Here is a 21991-nt window from a genome sequence, read left to right as displayed (position 1 = left end):
GGCTAGTGAAGTTACCGTAGAAACTAAGGAGTTTTTATCTGAGGTAGCATTGCCATCTATGGCGTTTTGGTCGCCATGACTTGTTGCCGGAGAAATAATTTCTTTATTCGCCACTAGTTTGGTTGAGTATGCACATTGCAGTGGTGATAATGCAAAATCTTGACCTAGAATCGGGAAACGTCAGATAGATTGGTTACCTTATCCTGAGCAAGAATAGAAGCAGAGGCGGTGATAATGGCAGTTGGAGGGGTAAGAGTAGTTTTTTTTTGCAGCGATGGGAAAGTGTCTGGCAATTTACAGCATTTTTCCCATTACCGACATGTTTGCAGCAAGATTACCCCCTCCACCAGATTTAGTTGCTTTCTTTACCCCCCATCTTCCCTTTTACCTTTTTTTGTGAGAGTCTGCTTTTTCTGTGACCTTTTCAGCTTTGTCTCTTTCTCCATGCTTCTCGTGGCTCGGGTTCGTTTTGTTTTTGCTGGTTTTCTGTCCTCATGTAGTCATCCTCCAATGATTCGTGTTATTCCGTTTGGAAAATGAGATTTCTATGCTCGTGCTGATCTGATTTACCGAAGGGCATCCATTCATAACATCCGGGTGTCTTGCGCTATCCCATAGTGTCTGCAGCATCTTACAGAGGATGTTGTTGAAAGAAATTGAGCCGTTGGGATTTGCAGGCATGTCGGTGTACTTCCGTGAGCACCAGCTCGCTTTATTCCGGACAGAAATGCCGGTATTCCTGCGGCCGCGCATATGCTGCTGCTCGCGGGGGCCTTAGCTCGTCGTTTTCTGATAGCCCGATCCCGGTTATCCGATCCGCTCTGGAGCACCCAGGGCGATATCCCAAGTAGCCAAGCCGCCAAGCCAAGACGAGGAGCGATCAGGTCTGTTCAGCCCAGCCTCGCGGTTGAAAGTGGCGTAGAGGTCAGGAGGAAAACACTCACAAAAGCGCCATCTACTGTCCTGCTCCTGATCTAATTGCCTACTAAAGGTACACCTAAGGATTGAGTAATTCCAATGGAATGTTGTTCTAGATCAGAACCTAAGTGCATTGACAGGAAAGGTAATTTTCAATTTTTCTCCATTTTACTTTTTTTGTTCCCAGATTAGTGATGTTCTATCTACAGATTTGCTGGGATGCACTGGAGGCAGTTAGTTTGTCAGACAGACAATGGTTTCTTTCTTGGTAGAGTCGTACATAATATATACAATTTTGAAGATGATGATGCTTTCCAGAGACAGCCAGTGGAGGTCAATCAAGGGCATGCAGCATACCTTACGGGGAAGACAGGGTGTTGTCTACATGACTGTTGGTTAGGGTGTTACCTCCAACCATGTGTGATAACACAATGGCCTGAATGGCACTCTGAAATGTTTCACAAGTAGAAATAATTTCTCTTGTTTGAGAATGGAAAGATGGTACAATGTCATCTTGCTTTTCTTACTTCTTTATTGCTGGGAGGACATATAGTGTTGAGGGTGATTATGAGTGACTTCATGGAACCTGGTTGATGATTTTCCTGGAAGTTTACAAAGAATGAGCGATTGATATTTTCTGATCCAGCAATGTAAAAAATGGTAATTATATACTTTGTCTCTTAGCATGAAACTAGACACATAGATGGGTGTCCTACATTGACAAAACATTTAGGGGCCTATTATGATGGAGGTCGGGATGCATCCGACATTTGACCTTTGGTCGGGGGCTTTCTGACCCCCATCTTCGGGTTTAATTTCAACCAGCTGATTATGTATCACCGAGTCGGAATTAAAATCGACTGGTCATTCCAGCTGTCTTCCAACGGGCTCATGGTGCCCATTGGCCAGTCTGAACCATCTCGTAATTCAAAAGGCCGGGCCTTTCTGCCCTTGGGAATATGATGCACGGTTTCCGGCATGGTTGGTTTGCATGCCGGCCTGTACAACATAGAAACCATGTCTGAAAGCCTATTTCGGGAGCCCGAAGCAGGGCCTCCTTGTGTGTGCGTCCTCTGGTTGGGGACCAAAGGGGCGCCTATGGTGCCCCTCTGTTGATCCCTGTACCCTGTGGCAGGCCCCTTGAGCCAGGGATGAACAACACGACTTATTTCCCTACGGGAGTATGTATTACCGGCAATTTATGGCCGAAATGCATGCTCCCATAGGGAAATGTTAGAAAGCGACCAAACAGTGTTCGGTCGCATCCTACTGAGGTGGGAGGGACTGGAGGCCGGTTGGTCCCGTTTACTAGACAGTGTCAAATGTACGCAACTCTGCCCGACATCGTAATCTCCCCCAAAGAGTTGTAATTTAATAGTGTTGGAAATGGCCCTTTTGCAGGGTTCTCCAGAAACATTTTGCTTTGTCCTCCTATTTTTCCTGACCTGCTGTTGGTTTGAGGACTCTTGGCACTTTACCACTGCTATTCATTGCTAAAGTGCATATGCTCTCTTTGAAATTTTTACTATGCATTGGTGTTTCCAGGATTGGCATATATGATTTCCTGGTAAGCCCCTAGTAAAGTGACCTGAGTGTGCCAGGGCCTATAAATCAAATGCTGCTATTGGACATGCAGCACTGATTGTGCCACCCACATGAGTAGCTCTGAAAAGGTAACTAAGACCTGCCACTGCAGAGTATGATTGCAGTTTGCACCCGCTTGCCAGGCCCTAATCTTCCCTTTTCTTACATATCAGTCATCCCTAAGGTAGGCCCAAGGTACCCCTGTGGGCAGGGTGCTGTGTATTTTAAAGGCAGGACATGTACTGGTGTGTGTGACATGTCCTGGTAGTGAGTTACAGTGCATTTAGTTTTTCACTATGGAATGCATGGGAGTTAATTTGTAAAATCTTATAAATATAACTTTCCTTTGGGACCAGATAAGAAAATAAAGTTTAGTATGCCTGAACTCAGAATCTAAAGATGTATCTTTCAGTAAATCAATCAATCAATCAAACAGAGTACTTGTAAAGTGCGCTACTTACCCGTGAGGGTCTCAAGGCGCTGAGGGGAGGGGGTGCCGCTACTGCTTGAAGAGCCAGGTCTTGAGGAGTCTTCTGAAGGCGAGTAGGTCTTGGGTCTGCCACAGGTGGTTAGGGAGTGTGTTCCAGGTCTTGGTGGCGAGGTAGGAGAAGGATCTGCCACCGGAGGTTGTTCATTGGATGCGGGGGACAGCGGCGAGTGCGAGGCTGGCGGAACGGAGCTGGCGGGTGGGGGTGTAGAAGCTGAGTCTGCTGTTCAGGTAGGCTGGTCCAGCGTTGTGGAGTGTTTTGTGTGCGTGGGTGAGGAGCTTGAAGGTGATCCTCTTGTCGACGGGGAGCCAGTGTAGGTCTCTCAGGTGGGGGGTGATGTGGCTGCGGACGTTGACGATTAGTCGGGCGGAGGCTTTTTGGATGCGTTGTAGTCGTCGTAGGTGTTTGGCTGGGATTCCTGCGTAGAGTGCGTTGCCGTAGTCCAGTCTGCTGCTGATGAGGGCCTGTGTCACCGTTCTTCTTGCAGATTTTTATATTCTGTGTTTGAAAATACCACTTTTAGAAAGTAGGTATTTTTTAGTTTAGCCATTCTGTGTGCCTCTGCTAGGATGTGTATTGACTGTATGGCTTTGGAGTGACCGGGGCTGGGGAGAAGCAGTTGCTTCAGAGAGTCGGGCTGTGCTGAATAAACCTGGGCTGCATTCAGAGTAGTGGGAGGAGTTTTCACTAGCACCTGAATAGACCCGGTCTACATTTAGACTGGTGGGGTCAATCAATCAATCAATCACAGCATTTATATAGCACACTACTCCCCCGGATGGTCTCAAGGCGCTGGGGGGAGGGGGTCCGCTACTGCTCGAACAGCCAGGTCTTGAGCTGCTTCCTGAAGGCGAGGTGGTCTTGGGTCAGGCGGAGGTGGGTCGGAAGGGAGTTCCAAGTCTTGGCGGCTAGGTAGGAGAAGGACCTTCCTCCTGTGGTGGCTCTTTGGATGCGGGGGGCGGTGGCGAGGGCGTGGCTGGTCGATCGAAGCTGGCGTTTGGGAGCGTAGAAGTTGAGGCGGCTGTTGAGGTATCCTGGGCCTTGGTTGTGTAGGGCTTTGTGTGCGTGGGTGAGGAGCCGGAAGGTGATTCTCTTGTTGACCGGGAGCCAGTGCAGGTCTCTCAGGTGTCCGGAGATGTGGCTGCGGCGGGGGATGTCCAGGATGAGTCGTGCTGAGGTGTTCTGGATCCGCTGGAGTCTCTTCTGGAGTTTGGCCGTGGTTCCGGCATAGAGGGAGTTGCCATAGTCCAGACGGCTGGTGACGAGGGCCTGGGTGACCGTCTTCCTGGTCTCGGTGGGGATCCATCGGAAGATCTTACGTAGCATGCGCAGGATGTTGAAGCACGACGAGGAGACGGCGTTGACTTGTCTGGTCATGGAGAGGGAGGAGTCCAGGATGAAGCCCAGGTTGCGTGCGTGGTCTGTTGGTTTGGGTGCGCTGCCTAGGGCGGGGGGCCACCAGGAGTCGTCCCAGGAGGAGGGTGAAGACCCCAGGATGAGGACTTCCGTCTTGTCCGAGTTCAGTTTCAGGCGACTGTTTATCATCCACTTGGCAACGTCTGTCATCCCTTCGTGTAGGTTGGCTCTGGCGGTGGCGGGGTCGTTGGTGAGGGAGAGGATCAGCTGGGTGTCGTCGGCGTAGGAGATGATGTTGAAGTTGTGCTGGCGTGCGATGGCTGCGAGGGGGCTCATGTAGACGTTGAAGAGTGTTGGGCTGAGCGAGGAGCCTTGAGGAACGCCGCAGATGACTTCGGTGGCCTCCGATCTGAACGGGGGGAGGCGGACTCTCTGTGTCCTTCCGGCGAGGAAGGAGATGATCCACTCCAGTGCCTTCTCGTGGATTCCGACGTTGCTGAGGCGCTGTACTAGGGTACGATGGCAGACAGTGTCGAAGGCCGCAGAGAGGTCCAGGAGGATGAGGGCCGCTGTTTCTCCGTTGTCGAACAGGGCTCTGATGTCATCGGTGGCTGCGATCAGGGCGGTCTCGGTGCTGTGGTTGGCCCGGAAGCCAGACTGCGAGAGGTCGAGGGATCCGTTCGTCTCGAGGAAGGCGGCCAGTTGCTTGTTGACTGTCTTCTCGATGACTTTTGCCGGAAACGGGCGCAGCGAGATGGGGCGGTAGTTCTTGAGGTCGGTGGGGTCGGCTGATGGTTTCTTGAGTAGAGCGCTGAGTTCGGCGTGCTTCCAGCTCTCCGGGAAGGTGGCGTTGTTGAAGGAGGTGTTGATGACATCCTCTTTCCTCTCAGATTTCCCTTGCACCTGAATAGGCCCTATCTGCCTGGGACAATACTGTCTCTGCCTCCTGCTAGGAAGCTGGGCCAGGGAGGACCAAACTGGATTGAACTAAGCACAAATACTCTTTGCCTGAGAGGAAAGAGGAATTTGGAGTAGAACTTTAGAACTCCTTCTGAACCAAGAACACTGCCAAGAAGAAGAAGAGCTGGAGAAGCTGTGAGGAGGGACTACCACTTTGCTGTGTGCTTTGCTGTGTTGGCCTGCGGTGGCTGCTTCTGTCTTGGGCAGTGAAAGGACTGCACTTAACTTTATGCAACTTCCTTTATGTGAGTTTCTCCAAAGGCTTGAGGTAGAGCTTGCCCCTGTTCAAGAAGTCTCAGAAACAGCAAATACTTCAAATTCATCTGTAACCAGCACCGGGAACTGTGTGTTTTGTGCTACAACAGATGAAAAAGCAACCCAACGCCATAAACGGTGCTGCTGTTGACTCCGTGTCCTGAGGGCACTGAAGAGGGCACCACTACACTTTGCACCGCAACCCTGGTCTCACCGATGATGCCACCTGACGCCACCACCGAGCTACTGCTTGCACCACGACCTGTGGGTACTGCCGTCCACACTGCCTTGCTTCACACCGCCGCCTTAGTATCACCAACAGCATTGCTCCACACCAACATCGATGCGGCTGCTTACACAGTGGTTCAAGGGCACCGCTCATCCGTTACTTGAAGCACAGTCCTCATTCCGCACCACAGCCTTGGCCTACTAATGGCGTCGTCAACGACTCCAGTTCGTCAGTCAACGACAGCTCTTCAGCAACAATGACAACGCTGGTTGCACCATGAACTGCCAGCACCGTTACCAGCAGCGCATCACTTCGCACTTCAGCCAGGTCTCACTGACACCGCTGGATGACTGTCAGCAAGCTGCTGCCTGCACCACGACCTGAGGGCACTGCACGCCGCACTGCTGCACTTTGCACCACAGCGTTGACGCCGGTGCTCCTGACTTCAACCACGAGGAGTTCGATCTGCAACACGTGTCAAGGACCCAAAGACTCCTGCACTGACCTCCGGAACCGACGCCTGAAGACGCCGGCTCTTCCAGATCATCGAGAGGTTGCTGACGCCCTGCATTTCTAAAGGTACTGTTTTGCCGGTCTTCCTGACACCATAGCTGGCCTGCGACACGCGCTCAGCCAGAACTGTTTGGATTCGTTTTTCATGACGCCATGATAGCCCCAGACTTTAAGGAACTGTATTTCAAATCTATTTTTGATTAGGGAAGATTTATGAGAACTGTATGGTGGATTTGTTTCATTTTTGGTCTTGTTATAGATATATGGTGTGGTGTTCTTTTGTAATTCTCTATATTACTGTTGGCTATGTGCAAATGCTTTACACACTGCCTATAAGATAAGCCTGACTGTTCATGAAAAGCTACCAAAGGGGTGAGCTGGTGTTATTTTAGGAGTGTAACTTCCTTATCCTGACTAGAAGGAAGGGTCCATACTTAGACAAAGGTGTAAACCCTTGTCAACTAGAAACCTCCATTTCTAACAAATAACTAGCGACCTACTTTCAGAATGAGAGGTTTCATACCTATATCAGAGACATTTGAATTCAACTTGGACTCACATGAAAGAACTAGAATTAGGGAGGCATAATATTTATAAATATGTCTTATGAAGAGAGAGATACATTGACAAAACACTGTGACTTAATCTATGGTTATACTTTGAATTAGAAGACCACAAAATGTTATTATCTTCCACTGGTATCAAAGAATAAGGTTCCCAAAAATGTAAAACATGGTGGCTTCGTGGATGAACAGAAAATGTTTAACCAAACTGCAAACATAAAAAGAAAACATTTTTAAGGGGATGTCACAGAATGTCATGAATCTCTATTTTTCATCACAGCATCCTGGAAGTTACATCCTATGTGTGCTAGTGTGCCCAAGGTAATCACCTTGTTTTATCTAAAAGGGGGCGGCCTTTGATGCTGTATTGTATTCCGGTTTTGCTGGACCTTGCAGGTAGGTGTAGCTGCAAATCCCATTCTGTCATATAAATATCTAGTTTTCTTTACATTTGTGGGTCAAAATGTATGGGCAACCACTATAAAGCATGTACAGTTTTAAGATGACAAGGGACTTGAGTCAGTTTTTGACTTACGCAAACTTCAGAAATGTTAACTTCAATCCAGGACAAGTACCATGCAGGGTACAATGTTTAGTGGCTTTCTACAACTGCACAGGTTTGGTTGGGCTACTACAAGAGGCACAACAGTGGATGGACTTCACTAAAAAAGTAAACAAATCATATCTGCCTTACTGGTCTCTTTCACTGAGCTAGGTTCGACATAGATGTACATGTGTGGTATGCTTTCCAGCCAATGCAAATTCTCAAGAGACATGTTAGAAAATGAATAATTATCAGGACTTATGTTGTGCCCTAGGCTAGTCTGTCTCTTAAATGCCCTGCACTGTGGATATCTCTGCTTTGTTTGTGTCAAAATAAATGTAATCTTTTAACTACTAGTACTTGCCTTATCACGAACATGTTGAGGGGTATCCAACTACACATTTATTTAATTTTATTTATTTGTTAAATTTGTAAGCGTGGCAGCTATCCAAAAAGGGTTTCCCAGTGCCACAACATGCCAAAGAGTGTATAGTAGCTTCATGAGATTACTGGTTAAAAAGCCAGGTTTTCAAAGATTTGCAAACAATTGCGTTGACCGTTTCAATACGGAGGGCTAAAGGTAGAGAGTTCCATTGTGAGGGGCCAAGATAGGTGAATGATCTCCCTCCCATCTGAGATAGTTTGATTCTATGTACTGAGAAATTCCCTTGAGTAGAGGAGCAAAGACAGCGGGTAGGCAAGTAGGGGCTAGCTAGAAATTGTAAGCACTGAGGAGCTGTGCCTATTTTGATTTTGAACATAAAGCTCAGGGCTTTGAACTTAATGCGGTTCTCAACCCTGAGCCAAAGCAAGTCACGTAGATGGTTAGAGATGGAGGTAGCCCTTGGAACGCTACAAAGTAATCTTGCAGCAGAGTTTTGCACCATCAGCAGCCTGTGAGTCACTGCCTTGTTGAATCCAAGATAGAGAATCTTTCCGTAGTCCAGTCTTGAGGTGATAAGAGTTTGGACTACAGTTCTCTGGGTGGAATCAGGTAGCATCCATATGATCTTTTTGAGCCACTTCAAAATTGTAAAATAGGTGGCGGTTACCTTGACTGCTTGATGGTGCATAATAAGTGAGTCATCGATGGTTACTCCTAAATTGCGGACTTAACTGGAGAGACGGGGAAGTGCTCCCAACTCACAGGTCCAATGTTGTGGGCCCCAGAGATCTTTGTTTTTGCCAAGGATCACAACCTCAGTTTTCTCCCCGTTTAGTTTTAGATGATTAGTATTCATCCATAATGCAATTTTCCTTAGGCCTAGCTGAGAGGGGATGGTCTATCCATACTTTCCATGGAAAGAGAGAAGATGATTTGGGAATTGTCTGCGTAGGAGAACAGGGTCAGCCCAATGTCTTCCGCAATGTCAGCTAAGGGTTTTACATATAAGTTAAAGAGTAGTGGGCTAAGGATGGAGCCCTGAGGCACCCCATAGGGGGAGGGATGGATGTCGGAGCTGGCTGTTTGGGAGAAGATTTGGAAAGTGCGGTTAGCCAGGAAAGAGACGAGCCATTGTAGGACAGAACCGCAAATACTTAGGGATCTGATCGTGTTGATTAGTGTGGTGTGAGATACTGTATCAAATGCTGCTCTTAGATCTAGTAAAATATGGGCAACAGTATCTCCTGCATCCAGATGGTGGCGTAGCCCTTCCATAACCCCCAAAAGTGTTGATTCCATGGAAAAACCTGCTCTGAAACCAGATTGTGATGGATGGAGGATTTTGTTGGTTTCAACAAATTTAGAGAGCTGGGAGTGGATGTGTTTCTCCAAAATGTTTTAAAAGGCCGGCAACAAGGAGATAGGCTGATAGTTGGAGAGTACATTGGGGTCGGCATTGGGCTTTTGATGAGAGGGGTCACCATTGCGTGCTTCCAGTCAGGTGGAACTGTAGCTTCAAGTAGGGAAGCATTTAGAAGTTTCATAATGGCAAGAAAAGATGGTGGCTCAAGCTGCTTGAGCACAGAAATGGGTAGGGGATCCTTGGGTGATCCAGATTTAAAGCTATCTAGGATTTTGTGGAGGGAGCCTGCAGTGAGTAGAGGCCACCTATCCAGGTTGTATGAGGGAGTATCAAGCACTTTGTCCTAGTCACATAGGGTATAGTCCGCTGTGTGTGATGTGTGTACTAGTTGAGGGGCTTTGGCAGGTAGCAAAGGAGGAGGGTTATCAAATTGTGTGCTGACAATATCCAAATAGATTTTCGCAACTTTCAACTTTCTTTTCATACCATGTATGAAGTGTATTAATTCTCCAGCTATTCCCACACACATCTTTCACCACTGAAACAGTCATTGTCCTTGGATGGGCAGGAATTTTTCTGATTGGACAAAGATAATATAGGGCTGCTCTGGCAAGTAGAGATATTCACTTTAAATGGTTTGTTTGAACAAAAGTAAACATTTATTTTTCATCTGGAATGTAGTTAAAAGCCAAGATAAATGTAAATATTTTGATTGTATTAAAATTATATGTTGATTATTATGCAGTGTTTCAGTTTAAATTCTACTTCAGCCTAGTCATCATTATGAATCTCTATCTGTTTGTAGCAAAATAAAAAAAATGAATAAAAATATTTTAAAACAATGGGCTGTTATGTCAGTCATAAAAGTTCCAATTTGCTACTAACACATATATTATTTTATAGGATACACAGTGACAGTCTTAGTTACTCTATGTTTCATGCTTCTGCTTGGCATCTTTGCCTTCAGCAATTGGTGGATAAGCTATTGGATAGACCAGGGTGCAGGGGTAAGTTTGAACATTTAAATTGTGGCATTTTATTTTCATTTTATGCTAAATGTAATAAAAGACTATAAGCATTAATTGAGTAAATGATGGAGAGAAGCCTAAGAATGTTGAGGAAAACCTTTCCTAGTTTTAATATTAAATAGATGATAAATGTAAAACTGGACTACCTATTGTTCTGAATATTGTCTTGAGCATGGGCCATAGAAGCTAGCAAAATCTTTTTGTGATGTAAATACATTTCTTATATATATATATATATATATATATATATATATATATATATATATATATATATATATATATATATATATATATATATATATATATATAATATATATATATATATATATATATATATATATATATATATATAAATATATATATATATATACACATATATATATATATATATTCACTGAAAAAACCATAGGTTTCACACCAGTTATAGTTAGGAATTAGCATGCAATGCACTGCTGATGACGTCACATATTACATCATTCATGAAATGCTCAGTGACATCACTCATGACATCACTGATGACACCATCCAGTGAATGTGTCTTTTTAAAAAATAAATATGTGTTATATATGTATATGTAAAAGTTGATGGAAGAATAAATGTTTAAATAAGTGTTTACATGGATGTTTTTTTTAAAAAAAATTGATTGGTTAACTGGTTTATTAAGTGTATCTTAGTGAATACATATATTAGAGAGTAATGTTTAAATATTCAAATATATGTATTAATGTTTCACTTTGTGTATAAGTGGCTGCATGGGTTGGTGAGTAGCTACATGTGTATGTATATGGGTTATTAGATGTTTTTCTTAGTATCAGTATGAGTGTTTGTATGGTTTGGTGGGGGTATTACTTAGCACATAGATGCATGAATGACTGACTCTCTGTTTGTATGTGTTTTGAAGACAGCATATGTGCAGGACTGTATGGGCGGATGAGTGTGTATATGTGTGTGTTAGTGAGTGAATGACTGTCTCACTAGTGTGTTTATCAGTAACTACATATGTTTTAATCTAGTATATGTGAAGATTGATGTATATAAGTGAGTATATGTGAGAGTGAGGAATTGTAAGAGTTCCTGTTTAAATTAGTATGTGTTTCTATAAGTGATTGTTTAAGAGAGTAAGTATGTGTAAGTTTCCTTAGAAGTAAGGTGGTAGTGTGTGTATAGCTGTATATGCAAATAAATGGATGTTCAATAGTTTATTTGCATGTGTGAGTATGTGTGAGAGTATCTTTAGGAAGACTGTCGGTGTGTAAGAGGATGTATAGGTGTATCACTTCATATGAAGAGTGAGTATATGTATGAGTGACTATATAGAACTGTTGGTGAATGAGTGCATGAGTATATAGATGGTGGAATAATTGAATTGGTTGTTGTAACTGGTATGGCTATCTCCATTTTTTTTTAAATGTTAGTTTTTATTTTTGAATATGTGTTTCAAGGGTTACATTTCAGTGAAAGGAGGTCTGTCACAAGGATGGTGTCATCAGTGATGTCATGAGTGATGTCACTGACCATGTCATGAGTGATGTAATATGTGACGTCATCAGCAGTGCATTGCACGCGCAAGTTATAGTGAGTCCAACTAACTATAACGTGGGAATTTCAATGGTTTTATGCGAGTAAAATTTCCAGCTGACTATAACTGGTGTGAAACCTATATTTTTTTCAGTGAATTTAATAGGTTTTTTAAATGCTAATGCCTAACTATATATAGGGCCTCAAACCTATGGAATATAATATTTTTTATAATGAATCCTATATTGTATATTTATATAATACTATTTTTTTATAAACATTTAAAAAAAAAAAATGTTTTGCCGTGGAGCGCTCCCGGGGCGTGTACCGGGAAGTGCCCCGGTCAGTGCAATTTTGCGGCACGCCCCGGGGCGCGTACCGGGGAGCGTCCCGTTACCGCTATTGCCGCGAACGAAAACATCCTCGTGACGTATCGCGTAGCCGCGTCCGCGTGATACATACGGCGTAAGCATGCCCGAAGCACCCACGCGCATTCGTACGCGCTACGTAAGCGCCCCGGGACGCGCCCCGGGGTGCGCCCAAACATCATCGTGACGTATCGCGTAGCCGCGTCCGTGTGATACGCACGGCGTAAGCGCTTCCGGAAGCACTCGAGCGCATACGATCGCGCAACGTAAACATCCGATGCGCTTACGCGACGCGCCCCGGGGGCGCGTAGCGTAAGCGCGTCGGGTCATGTGACCTGAAAATAACACTTTTTATTGGTGCAGAACAGTTTTGGTTTCCAAATGATGAAAGCCCGGGTCATGTGACCTGAAAATAACACTTTTCATTGGTCCAGGACATTTTTTTTTCCAAATGATGAAAGCCCCCACCTTTTTTCCTTATTCAGACTTTGTCCTTTGACTGAGGAAGACCTGTTTGGAGATCTGTGACTAATATTTTGTACTTTAAAATGGCTACAGTAGCAGCAGCAGCTGGAGCATCTGCACCACTACCAGCACCACCAAAAGGACCACCACAACATCAAATTGGTGGTCAAGAAGAAGAAGAGGAGGAGGAGGAGGAGGAGGGGAGTAGGACATTCCTGCCAGAAGACAATACCCCATATAGGCCAAAGCAGCACATTGTATGGGATTTTTTTTCCATCCCAGAGGGCAAGAAGAAAGTGAATGCGCCAAAGGTGACTTGCCAAATCTGTGGCTCTGAACTTTCAAGGGGGAACCCTAATAGGAAATATTCATTTGGCAATAACACCATGATTCGGCACATGCAGCGCAAGCATCCCAACAACTATGCTGCGGCAGAGGTGAGAAAACTGGCCAGTAACCCTCCCCAATCTTCACTCAGCACCTCCAAAAGAAAGCAACCCACTCCATCGGGACCAGAGACAAGGGAGATGGTCCCAAACATACAACCACAGTTTGGTGAATTCAAGATCACTTGTATTTTTTGTGGTAAGACCATCACCTATGGTGAGCAGAGCATAAAGCTCATCAACCGTGCTGGTGACAACCACAATTGCCCCAAAAAAACATAATGTTTTCCTTATTTTTCTTTGCTCCAGTTGAGCCATTTACAATTCCCTGTTTTTTGTTTTTCCATATAAAAATAACCCAAAAAATATAAAATAGTTCATAAAAGCCCAAAAAAGTACAAAATGTTCAAAAAAACATTAAAAAAATATAAAACAACAAAAAGAATAAAAAAAACAGTTCTTTTTAGAACTACCTCCAATTTATAAAAAAAGGCTACATTTAAAAAAAAATCTGTCATTCTTTTTTCCCCATGGTACGCTCCCCGGTGCGCGTACCGGGCTATCCCCCCGCGAAAATCGAAAAAAAAAAAACTTTTTTTTGCCCCGCGAAGCCCTTTTATGGCCCCCACATCAAACCTATGGGGTCAGGGGGGGTCTACCCTGCCCCCTTTTGGTCATTTCCCCCTTTGTTTTTGCCACCTCTTGTGTCTCAATCCTACCGAGACACAAGATGGCGGCCGCTCCGGACTGTTTGGAATGTTGACAGACATCCGAGAGCCAATCAGCTTTCCGCGAGTGAACTCGCGTAGCGCGCTGGTACACACCCCGGTGCGCGTACCGGGGCGTGCTTATAGATATATATATTTTTTGAACCTAAATTACTCAAAATCATCTGGAGCACATATCTTGAGACATAGCAAAGGCACATCGGGCTACCAGTCCCTACAATTTTACCAAGTTTCGTGGGAATCCATTAGGCCGTTCGGGCTAAAAGTGAGTCCAACCGCCCAATGGAAATTAACATGGGGAAAACATGTTTTGGGACCCCCTTTTATCTCGGCCCCCGCTTGACGAATCCCCCCCAAACTTTCAGGGAAGGAGCGGAGCGGAGGTGGCCATTTTCTTGGAGAAATGCAGCCAATTCCGTCAATCAACGCCAAAGTTATTCCCAATAGAATGTTGCAGATTTCCTATGGAAACTAGGTCCTAACTATAACTACCTACTGGCAACCGCCAGTAGGTAATGTATATATATATATATATATATATATATATATATATATATATATAATTTTTTTAATTTTTTTTTTGGTGCAATGTGGTCTTGTAACAGGATCGCTCTCCAGAGGGTGCCGGCGTTGGGCCAGACCAATGGCCAAAAAACAATTTTTGGTTCAAAGGACGCCGCACACAGCAACTTCAGTTCACAGATTTATTTCAGTGCCCCGTCTAACACCAACGCGTTTCAGCCTGACGGCCTTGCTCAATAAATCTGTGAACTGAAGTTGCTGTGTGCGGCGTCCTTTGTACCAAAAAAAAAGAAAAAGAATATATATATATATATATATATATATATATATATATATATATATATATATATGAACACCGAACTCCCTCCAAAGGAACGAGGCAGAGACCCAGGAGGATGCAGTTGGAAGCAATTTTAATGAAAAACTGGCGAATGCATTTCGGCAGACTCCTGCCTTCCTCAGCGCCCAAAGCGTCCCAACTGCGCAGACACAGAATTGTGGTGAGTTCAGCCCCCTTGTACCTTGATGGAGCAGGTGCGCTCCTCCCCCTATCAGCTACTTTCACACCTGCGTTGAGTCCCGTTGTAACAGAGGGACTTCATTTCCCAGAATCCAAGAATCAGACCCTTGGGAATTGTGCGTGGGGGGAAACAAGGAGAATAGTCAAGAGCCAGTGCGGGGGGTGCAAAGAACAATATCCAACCTCTGGAACAAAGGAAATGTTTCCTGCTTTGGAGTTCCTCATGCAAAACGCTTCCTCCGGTCCCCCAATACCACCTCAGCCATGTATCCAAGGAGTCCTTTCCACAGGGGCTGATGTGACAGTGCACACATGCCCGACGTGGGATTAATAATCCCAACACTGCAGTCACTTCTCCCAGTGTCCGTGGCGGGCTCCAAACTGTCCAAATACCTTTTGCGAAAACAGACGAACTGCAGCAGTTCAGTACCAGTAAGATCTGGAGCCACAAACGAGGCAGGGGTCTCTGAAAGGGCGTCTCTGGCTGACGCTTGTTGTATGAACACCGAACTCCCTCCAAAGGAACGAGGCAGAGACCCAGGAGGATGCAGTTGGAAGCAATTTTAATGAAAAACTGGCGAATGCATTTCGGCAGACTCCTGCCTTCCTCAGCGCCCAAAGCGTCCCAACTGCGCAGACACAGAATTGTGGTGAGTTCAGCCCCCTTGTACCTTGATGGAGCAGGTGCGCTCCTCCCCCCATCAGCTACTTTCACACCTGCGTTGAGTCCCATTGTAACAGAGGGACTTCATTTCCCAGAATCCAAGAATCAGACCCTTGGGAATTGTGCGTGGGGGGAAACAAGGAGAATAGTCAAGAGCCAGTGCGGGGGGTGCAAAGAACAATATCCAACCACTGGAACAAAGGAAATGTTTCCTGCTTTGGAGTTCCTCATGCAAAACGCTTCCTCCGGTCCCCCAATACCACCTCATCCATGTATCCAAGGAGTCCTTTCCACAGGGGCTGATGTGACAGTGCACACATGCCCGACGTGGGATTAATAATCCCAACACTGCAGTCACTTCTCCCAGTGTTCGTGGCGGGCTCCAAACTGTCCAAATACCTTTGGCGAAAACAGACGAACTGCAGCAGTTCAGTACCAGTAAGATCTGGAGCCACAAACGAGGCAGGGGTCTCTGAAAGGGCGTCTCTGGCTGACGCTTGTTGTATGAACACCGAACTCCCTCCAAAGGAACGAGGCAGAGACCCAGGAGGATGCCTTCCTCAGCGCCCAAAGCGTCCCAACTGCGCAGACACAGAATTGTGGTGAGTTCAGCCCCCTTGTACCTTGACGTCATCACCAGTGCATTGCAGACGTGCAAGTTATAGTGAGTCCAACTAACTATGTGGGAATTTCAATGGTTTTATGCGAGTAAAATTTCCAGCTAACTATAACTGGTGTGAAACCTATGGTTTTTTTCAGTGAATTTCAAAGGTTTTTTAAATGCTAATTCCTAACTATAACTGGTGTGTAACCTATGTTTTTTTCAGTGAATATATATATATATATATAAAATTTCTATGGCAAAATGAAACCCCTCATTTTGTTCCTTTTCAAATTAACTGTATTAAGTGTTACCACTTTATTCCAATCAAGATGACTTCAGGTGTGCCATACTTTTGTCATAAGTAAGACTGTTAGCGTTCTAGTTGTTCTTTAGAACACTCTGGGACATTCTGTCATTGGGCTATAGTTGGGCTACATCTGGCTGATATTTGGGCTACATTTGGGCTCTTTTGTCTCTGGTGGCCATCTTGGGAGACTGCATATCAGAATTTTTTTTATGAAATATAAGAGGATTTGAGAAGTCACTCAAAATGTGCCCTAATTTTTCTTTCATCAGCACTAATCATAATTTCTATGACAAAATGAACCCCCTCATTTGTTCCTTTGCAAATTAAATGTTTTACGTGTTAACACTTTATTCCAATCAAGATGACTTCAGGTGTGCCATACTTTTGTCATACGTAAGACTGTTAGCGCTCTAGTTGTTCTTTAGAACACTCTGGGACATTCTGTCATTGGGCTATAGTTGGGCTACATCTGGCTGATATTTGGGCTACATTTGTTTTTTTTTGTCTCTGGTGGCCATCTTTGGGCTACATTGGGCTACATTGGGCTACATTGGGCTACATTTGGGCTCTAACATATATATAGCCCAATGTAGCCCAATATATATTTTTTCAAAGGTAATTTTCGTAAAAACCACTGGAGCATATATCTTGAGACATAGCAAAGGCACATCAGGGTACCAGTCCCTACAATTTTGCCAAGTTTGGTGGAAATCCATTCAGCCGTTCGGACTAAAAGTGAGTCCAACCGCTCTATGGAAATTAACATTGGGAAAACACGTTTGGGAACCCCCCTTTTATCTCAACCCCCGCTTGACGGATCCACCTGAAACTTTCAGGGAAGGAGCGGAGCGCAGCGAGGCAAAGTTAAGGAAAATTACAGGTAGGTCCCTCATTCGGTGCCAAAATTATTCCCAATAGAATGTTGCGGATTTCCTATGGAAAACGATCCTAACTATAACTACCTACTGGCGACCGCCAGTAGGTAATATAGATATAAATATATTCCACCAGAAAATTACGCGTTTTGACCCCCACAGGGTCTTAATCATATGCAAAATTGAGCTTTTTAAAATGCTAGAGTCATCAACTAGCGATACGATTGTCCACAAAACACTCACATCAATTCCATTAGAGCCGGAAATCAAAATACGTTCCCTCCTGTGTCGAGGTTCTTTCCCATCCACAGCTTCCACATTACCCACTGGATTACAAACTGACCAAGTTAACCACGAGACCATCTCTATTAGAACTATTAGAACTATCGCCCCAGATCTTTATCCAACTAATTCAGCTGAGGTCTCCCAACCACAATCAAACCTGGGAGCCTGTCATGATCCCCAAGGACACGTAAATGTAAGTCCCATTAGAGTCTCCAAGAACAACGGGACCCTGGATTTAGCTCCAGGATCCATCAGCTGCAACGCCTCCGCCGATAATAACACTATTCTCAAGCTGGAATTGTCAACCCCAGCGATCAGTAGCCTACTCCCGGTCCCTGCGACTCTCGTAGCCGTCGGCAGGCCAGGGGAGGCCTAGGGAGTCGAAACAGAAGATCTAGCTCTTGCATTAGACAATGTACCCGTTCTTTCTAACGATGAATGGGAAAATCTTGTCACCACATACTCCTCCGCGACGGAAGGCGAAATAGGGGGCCAAGAATCAAGGCAAGCATTGATGAAGTCGAAAGAGGAAACCCCAATAGCCGAGAACACAATCTGGGCACCCTTGCTCAACACAATGCAACTCGCAACAAAAGCTATGGAGTACCACTCTGACAAGATGGACATACAGCTAACTCTACTTAACTGTCTAGCACTACATGTCACAAGCATTGACAGGAAGCTATCTGACTTGAACAATTACATATCAAAAGCGCCAGCCAAAACAACGATAATTCCACCAAGCTGTTCGTGTCACCTAATCATTGACAAACTTGCAACACTACCTATGGTGATGGGTGACCTTCTAATGGATTTTTAAAAAAACATCAATACAACAGAGCCAACTAATCTAGGTAAACTAAATTTTAAACAAACAGGAAACCTTAAAAATAATAGGGACCTAATCTCCGAGGATGATAATAGGCAACCTCCATCAGATATGAATTGATCACTCCAATCTTCTTCTTCAGCTGAGGCCAGAATCGAACCTCCTGCTAGAGATGTAGTTACAATCAATCAGGCTCCACAAGACGACCTAGGAAACCACTGCAGGGGTAGAGCGAGCACCCACCCAAGACACATCCAAATCAGCAAAACACACTTTCTAGAACTATCTCGAGCGGAACAGGAATGCAATATCTACAATAAACTTCCAAGCCAACCAATTGAAGGAGACACTTCACCAATAAAAATCCAAAACTCTAAACAACGGCGAAAACAAAGGAGGAAAGGGAGGAATAACACTCCTCCAATAAACACTTTCTTCCAAGCTGTAAACGAAGTTCTGAGTGAACCGAAGCTAAAACAAAGAGTACGGAGCAACCCACCAACTCATCAGCCCAATGCCACCACCGTCTCAGCATCGGGCTCATTATCTCAAGATAACACAGGAATTACACACTTAATGGAACTGAAACAACCTGCGAACCCTAACATTGCAGAACTGGCAACAAACAACTCGCCTCCACCAACTAAAGGGGAATCTACCACTACCATAGATGTAGCTTCAATGACCGCCCACAAGTTAGGAGGTCCGGCAAAGTCTAAATTAATAATGGAAACAGCAACAAGGGGAGCCTCAGTTGGACCAACCGCGAGTAATATAGAATGGTGGAAGAAAGGGTTAAGCATTGATTTAAGGAACAGAGAGGGCCCAGCAATACAGTTATCCTGTTCCCCAGAGGAGACAAAAGCACCCCCGCACCTCGTCACCTCCACAAATAGCCTATGACGGGTCCCTACCCAGTCAATACTGTTCATCCCTGAATAGAAATCTAAAAGTCAGGGCGACACCCTCAATAGAGGGAACATTCTTCGAATACTAACTGCCATTAGTAATCTGGCAGGGATTGGATCGCAAGGCCTAGTATCTGTTCAATTTGAAACCTTAAAAAACCTCTCGGACCAGAAAGTAACAAAAACTATCTGGGTCAACCAGGAAATAACAGCAGAAATTCTTAAGGAGGAGCCCCAAATGCAAGCTTGGGGGATTCGATTATATGCTCATCATGAAGCGGGATATCCAGAACCCCTTCTTGGACCGGTTCAAGAATCTAATGTCGACAATACAAAAAACAAACCAATCCCGGTCCCTGTAACTCCGTGCTCAAAAGAGCACAAAGTTCCTCCATTGAGGTCACACAGCACAGCGGAGCAACCGTTCCGAAGGGTCAGGACTAAAGAGGAAGGGAACCTTCAATCGACTGGTCTTGGATCTCAAGAACAATAAACAGCAGGCTCATGAGGCTCATTGACAGAGGGAAAAAAATACAAAAAGCTCCTTGAAGCTAAAATTTTGCTCCTGGAACATAAACGGCCTAGGTGCAAAAACTTCTGATAAAGGATTATTACTGTATCTTCAGCAATTTGATATAATCCTATTACAGGAAACATGGCTGGAAGAGCCTTTTCACTTACAAGGCTTCAAAACATACCATCTCTCAGGGTCTAGAAACTCAAAATTTGGGCATTTGAAAGGCGGACTCACAACCTATGCTTCAATCAAATCGATAAACTCGGTGAAAGAGATATCAAGCATAAATACCGCAACAAATGGAATAAAAACAATACAGTTTCAAATATTAAGTCGCAGAAATAAAGAAGTTTTAACAATTATCAATTACTACATTCATCCCCTCAATAAAAGAACCGGTGTAAACACTTTAGTAACTGAACTGACAAATCTCATCACTACGGAACCTTCTTCAAATTATATCGTCTCGGGGGACTTTAATATGTTCGCCAAAGGAGGGATTGACCTGAACAGTCTGGCAGCAGAACGCCATGCAGCATGGGGTATCCCTAACCAGGACGGCTGCAGATGGGGCAAGTCATCCAAAATTTCGAGGGGCCTTCTAACTGAGCTGAAAAATGTGTCTTTGGTTGCATTAAATGGTCGTTTCGCTGGAGACTGCTCACAGGCTGCCACCTTTCACACTGCCCAATGTAATACCGCAATCGACTACACTTTCACGTCTTTATCGATTTTCGGCCTAATAAAAGGGTTAGGATCGGAAATCAGGATTACAGCGACCACCAGCCCCAGCATTGCGCAGTCTTCGTATACATGGCCCAGTTGATAACATCCAGTCCGAATTAAGGAGTCTTACGGCATGCAGGAAAAAAATAATCTGGCTCGCCAAAAAAGAAAGGGACGAATCAATATGGGCTAAACTGATATACGATGCAAAAAACAACAACAGTGCCAGGTTTTGGCAGACCATCCGAATCCTAGAGAATCCATCCGCTCTAGGAATCAACTCATATATAACTGAGGACATCTGGGCAAAGTTCCTACTGAATCACTTTAACACAGAAGCTGGTGAATCCGCGGAAGCCTTACCGGAGTACCAATGTGACCAACAACAATCCAGATCTGAAGGACTGGTCCTTCCCATTGTCTTCACAATTAAGCAGCTTGGGGGTAAAATCAAGAAAGGTTGCAAAGACGGAGATCCAGGCCCCAACGGTCTACCGCCAATCATATTTAAACAGGAATCGAACTACTGGGTTGAAGCACTCTTTCCCCTTTATAATAACATCCTGGAAAGGGAGAGAATCCCCGACTCCTGGAAAGGATCAATTATTTCACCGATCCACAAAAAGGGAGCCATGTCAGACCCAAGAAACTATAGGCTCATTGCTTTAATCGACATTGAAGCCAAATTCTATGCAGGGCTCTTACTAAATGAACTTACAGTTTGGGCTCAGGAAAAAAACCTAATTCCCATCAATAAAACTGGCTTTCAGGAAGGTCTGGGGACTTCAACAAATATTCTCGCCCTCTCTCTTCTGTCTGCCGCCTCCAAAAAAATCAACAAACCGCTATTTGTCTGCTTTATCAATTATAAGGCAGCTTTTGACAGCGTTGATAGGGGGATACTTTGGGCCAAACTAGCGAGGTGGGAAATTCCCACAAACCTTCTAAACCAGCTAATCCTGCTTCACTCTGAAACTTTGGTCCAGATTAAACTCGGAGCGGGAGATACCCTGTCTAGGAAAATTCCAACTACCAAAGGGTTGAAGCAACCTTGTTCAACCTTTTCGTCTCTGACCTTTCCACCGAGCTGGACAAGTGCAACCACCACGCCCCGAACTTGGGGTCTTAACTCTATCGAACCTCTTGTACGCAGATGATCTGTTACTAATCAGCCATACTTCAATCGGCCTCCAGCATCTGATAAACACCACAAGTACCTTCGCTGAAAAAAATGGCTGCCCATAAATTTGGAAAAATCTAAAGTAATGGTATTAAACCAAGGTCCCAACAAACCCTACCCGCGATGGTCAATGAACAATCGGCTGCTGGTGCCAACAGAGGAGTACAAGTATTTGGGAATCATATTTGAGAGAAATGGCTCATTTTCCAAACAGAAAGCATCCATCAAAGGCAGAGGGACTGTACTGGCAGTTGCTTAAAAAAATATCAAGCAAAAAATAACCGGCCCTAGCCTTCTCCCTTTGCTAGAAGTGCTTCGAGCGCGGCTGCTACCCTCTATCACTTATGGAAGTGAAGCAATGAGAGGAAGAGACGTGGCTACCTTGGACACAGTGGTTGCCAAG

At 44.8% G+C, this 21991-nt stretch overlaps 1 protein-coding gene across 1 annotated transcript in view; it reads left to right on the top strand.

Moving 5' to 3' along the window:
• LOC144798009 (ATP-binding cassette sub-family C member 12-like) overlaps positions 1-21991 on the top strand; it is a 2245771-nt gene that overhangs the window by 1233245 nt on the left and 990535 nt on the right. The window contains exon 19 of the mRNA XM_078668799.1: positions 10062-10165. Coding sequence (XP_078524925.1) covers positions 10062-10165 — 104 coding nt within the window. The remainder of the gene's footprint in view (positions 1-10061; positions 10166-21991) is intronic.

Source organism: Lissotriton helveticus, chromosome 12 (genome assembly GCF_964261635.1).
Source record: "Lissotriton helveticus chromosome 12, aLisHel1.1, whole genome shotgun sequence".
Lineage (NCBI taxonomy): Eukaryota > Metazoa > Chordata > Amphibia > Caudata > Salamandridae > Lissotriton > Lissotriton helveticus.
Note: the sequence above shows the minus strand (reverse complement) of the source record. Positions and strands in the feature narration are given on the sequence as shown.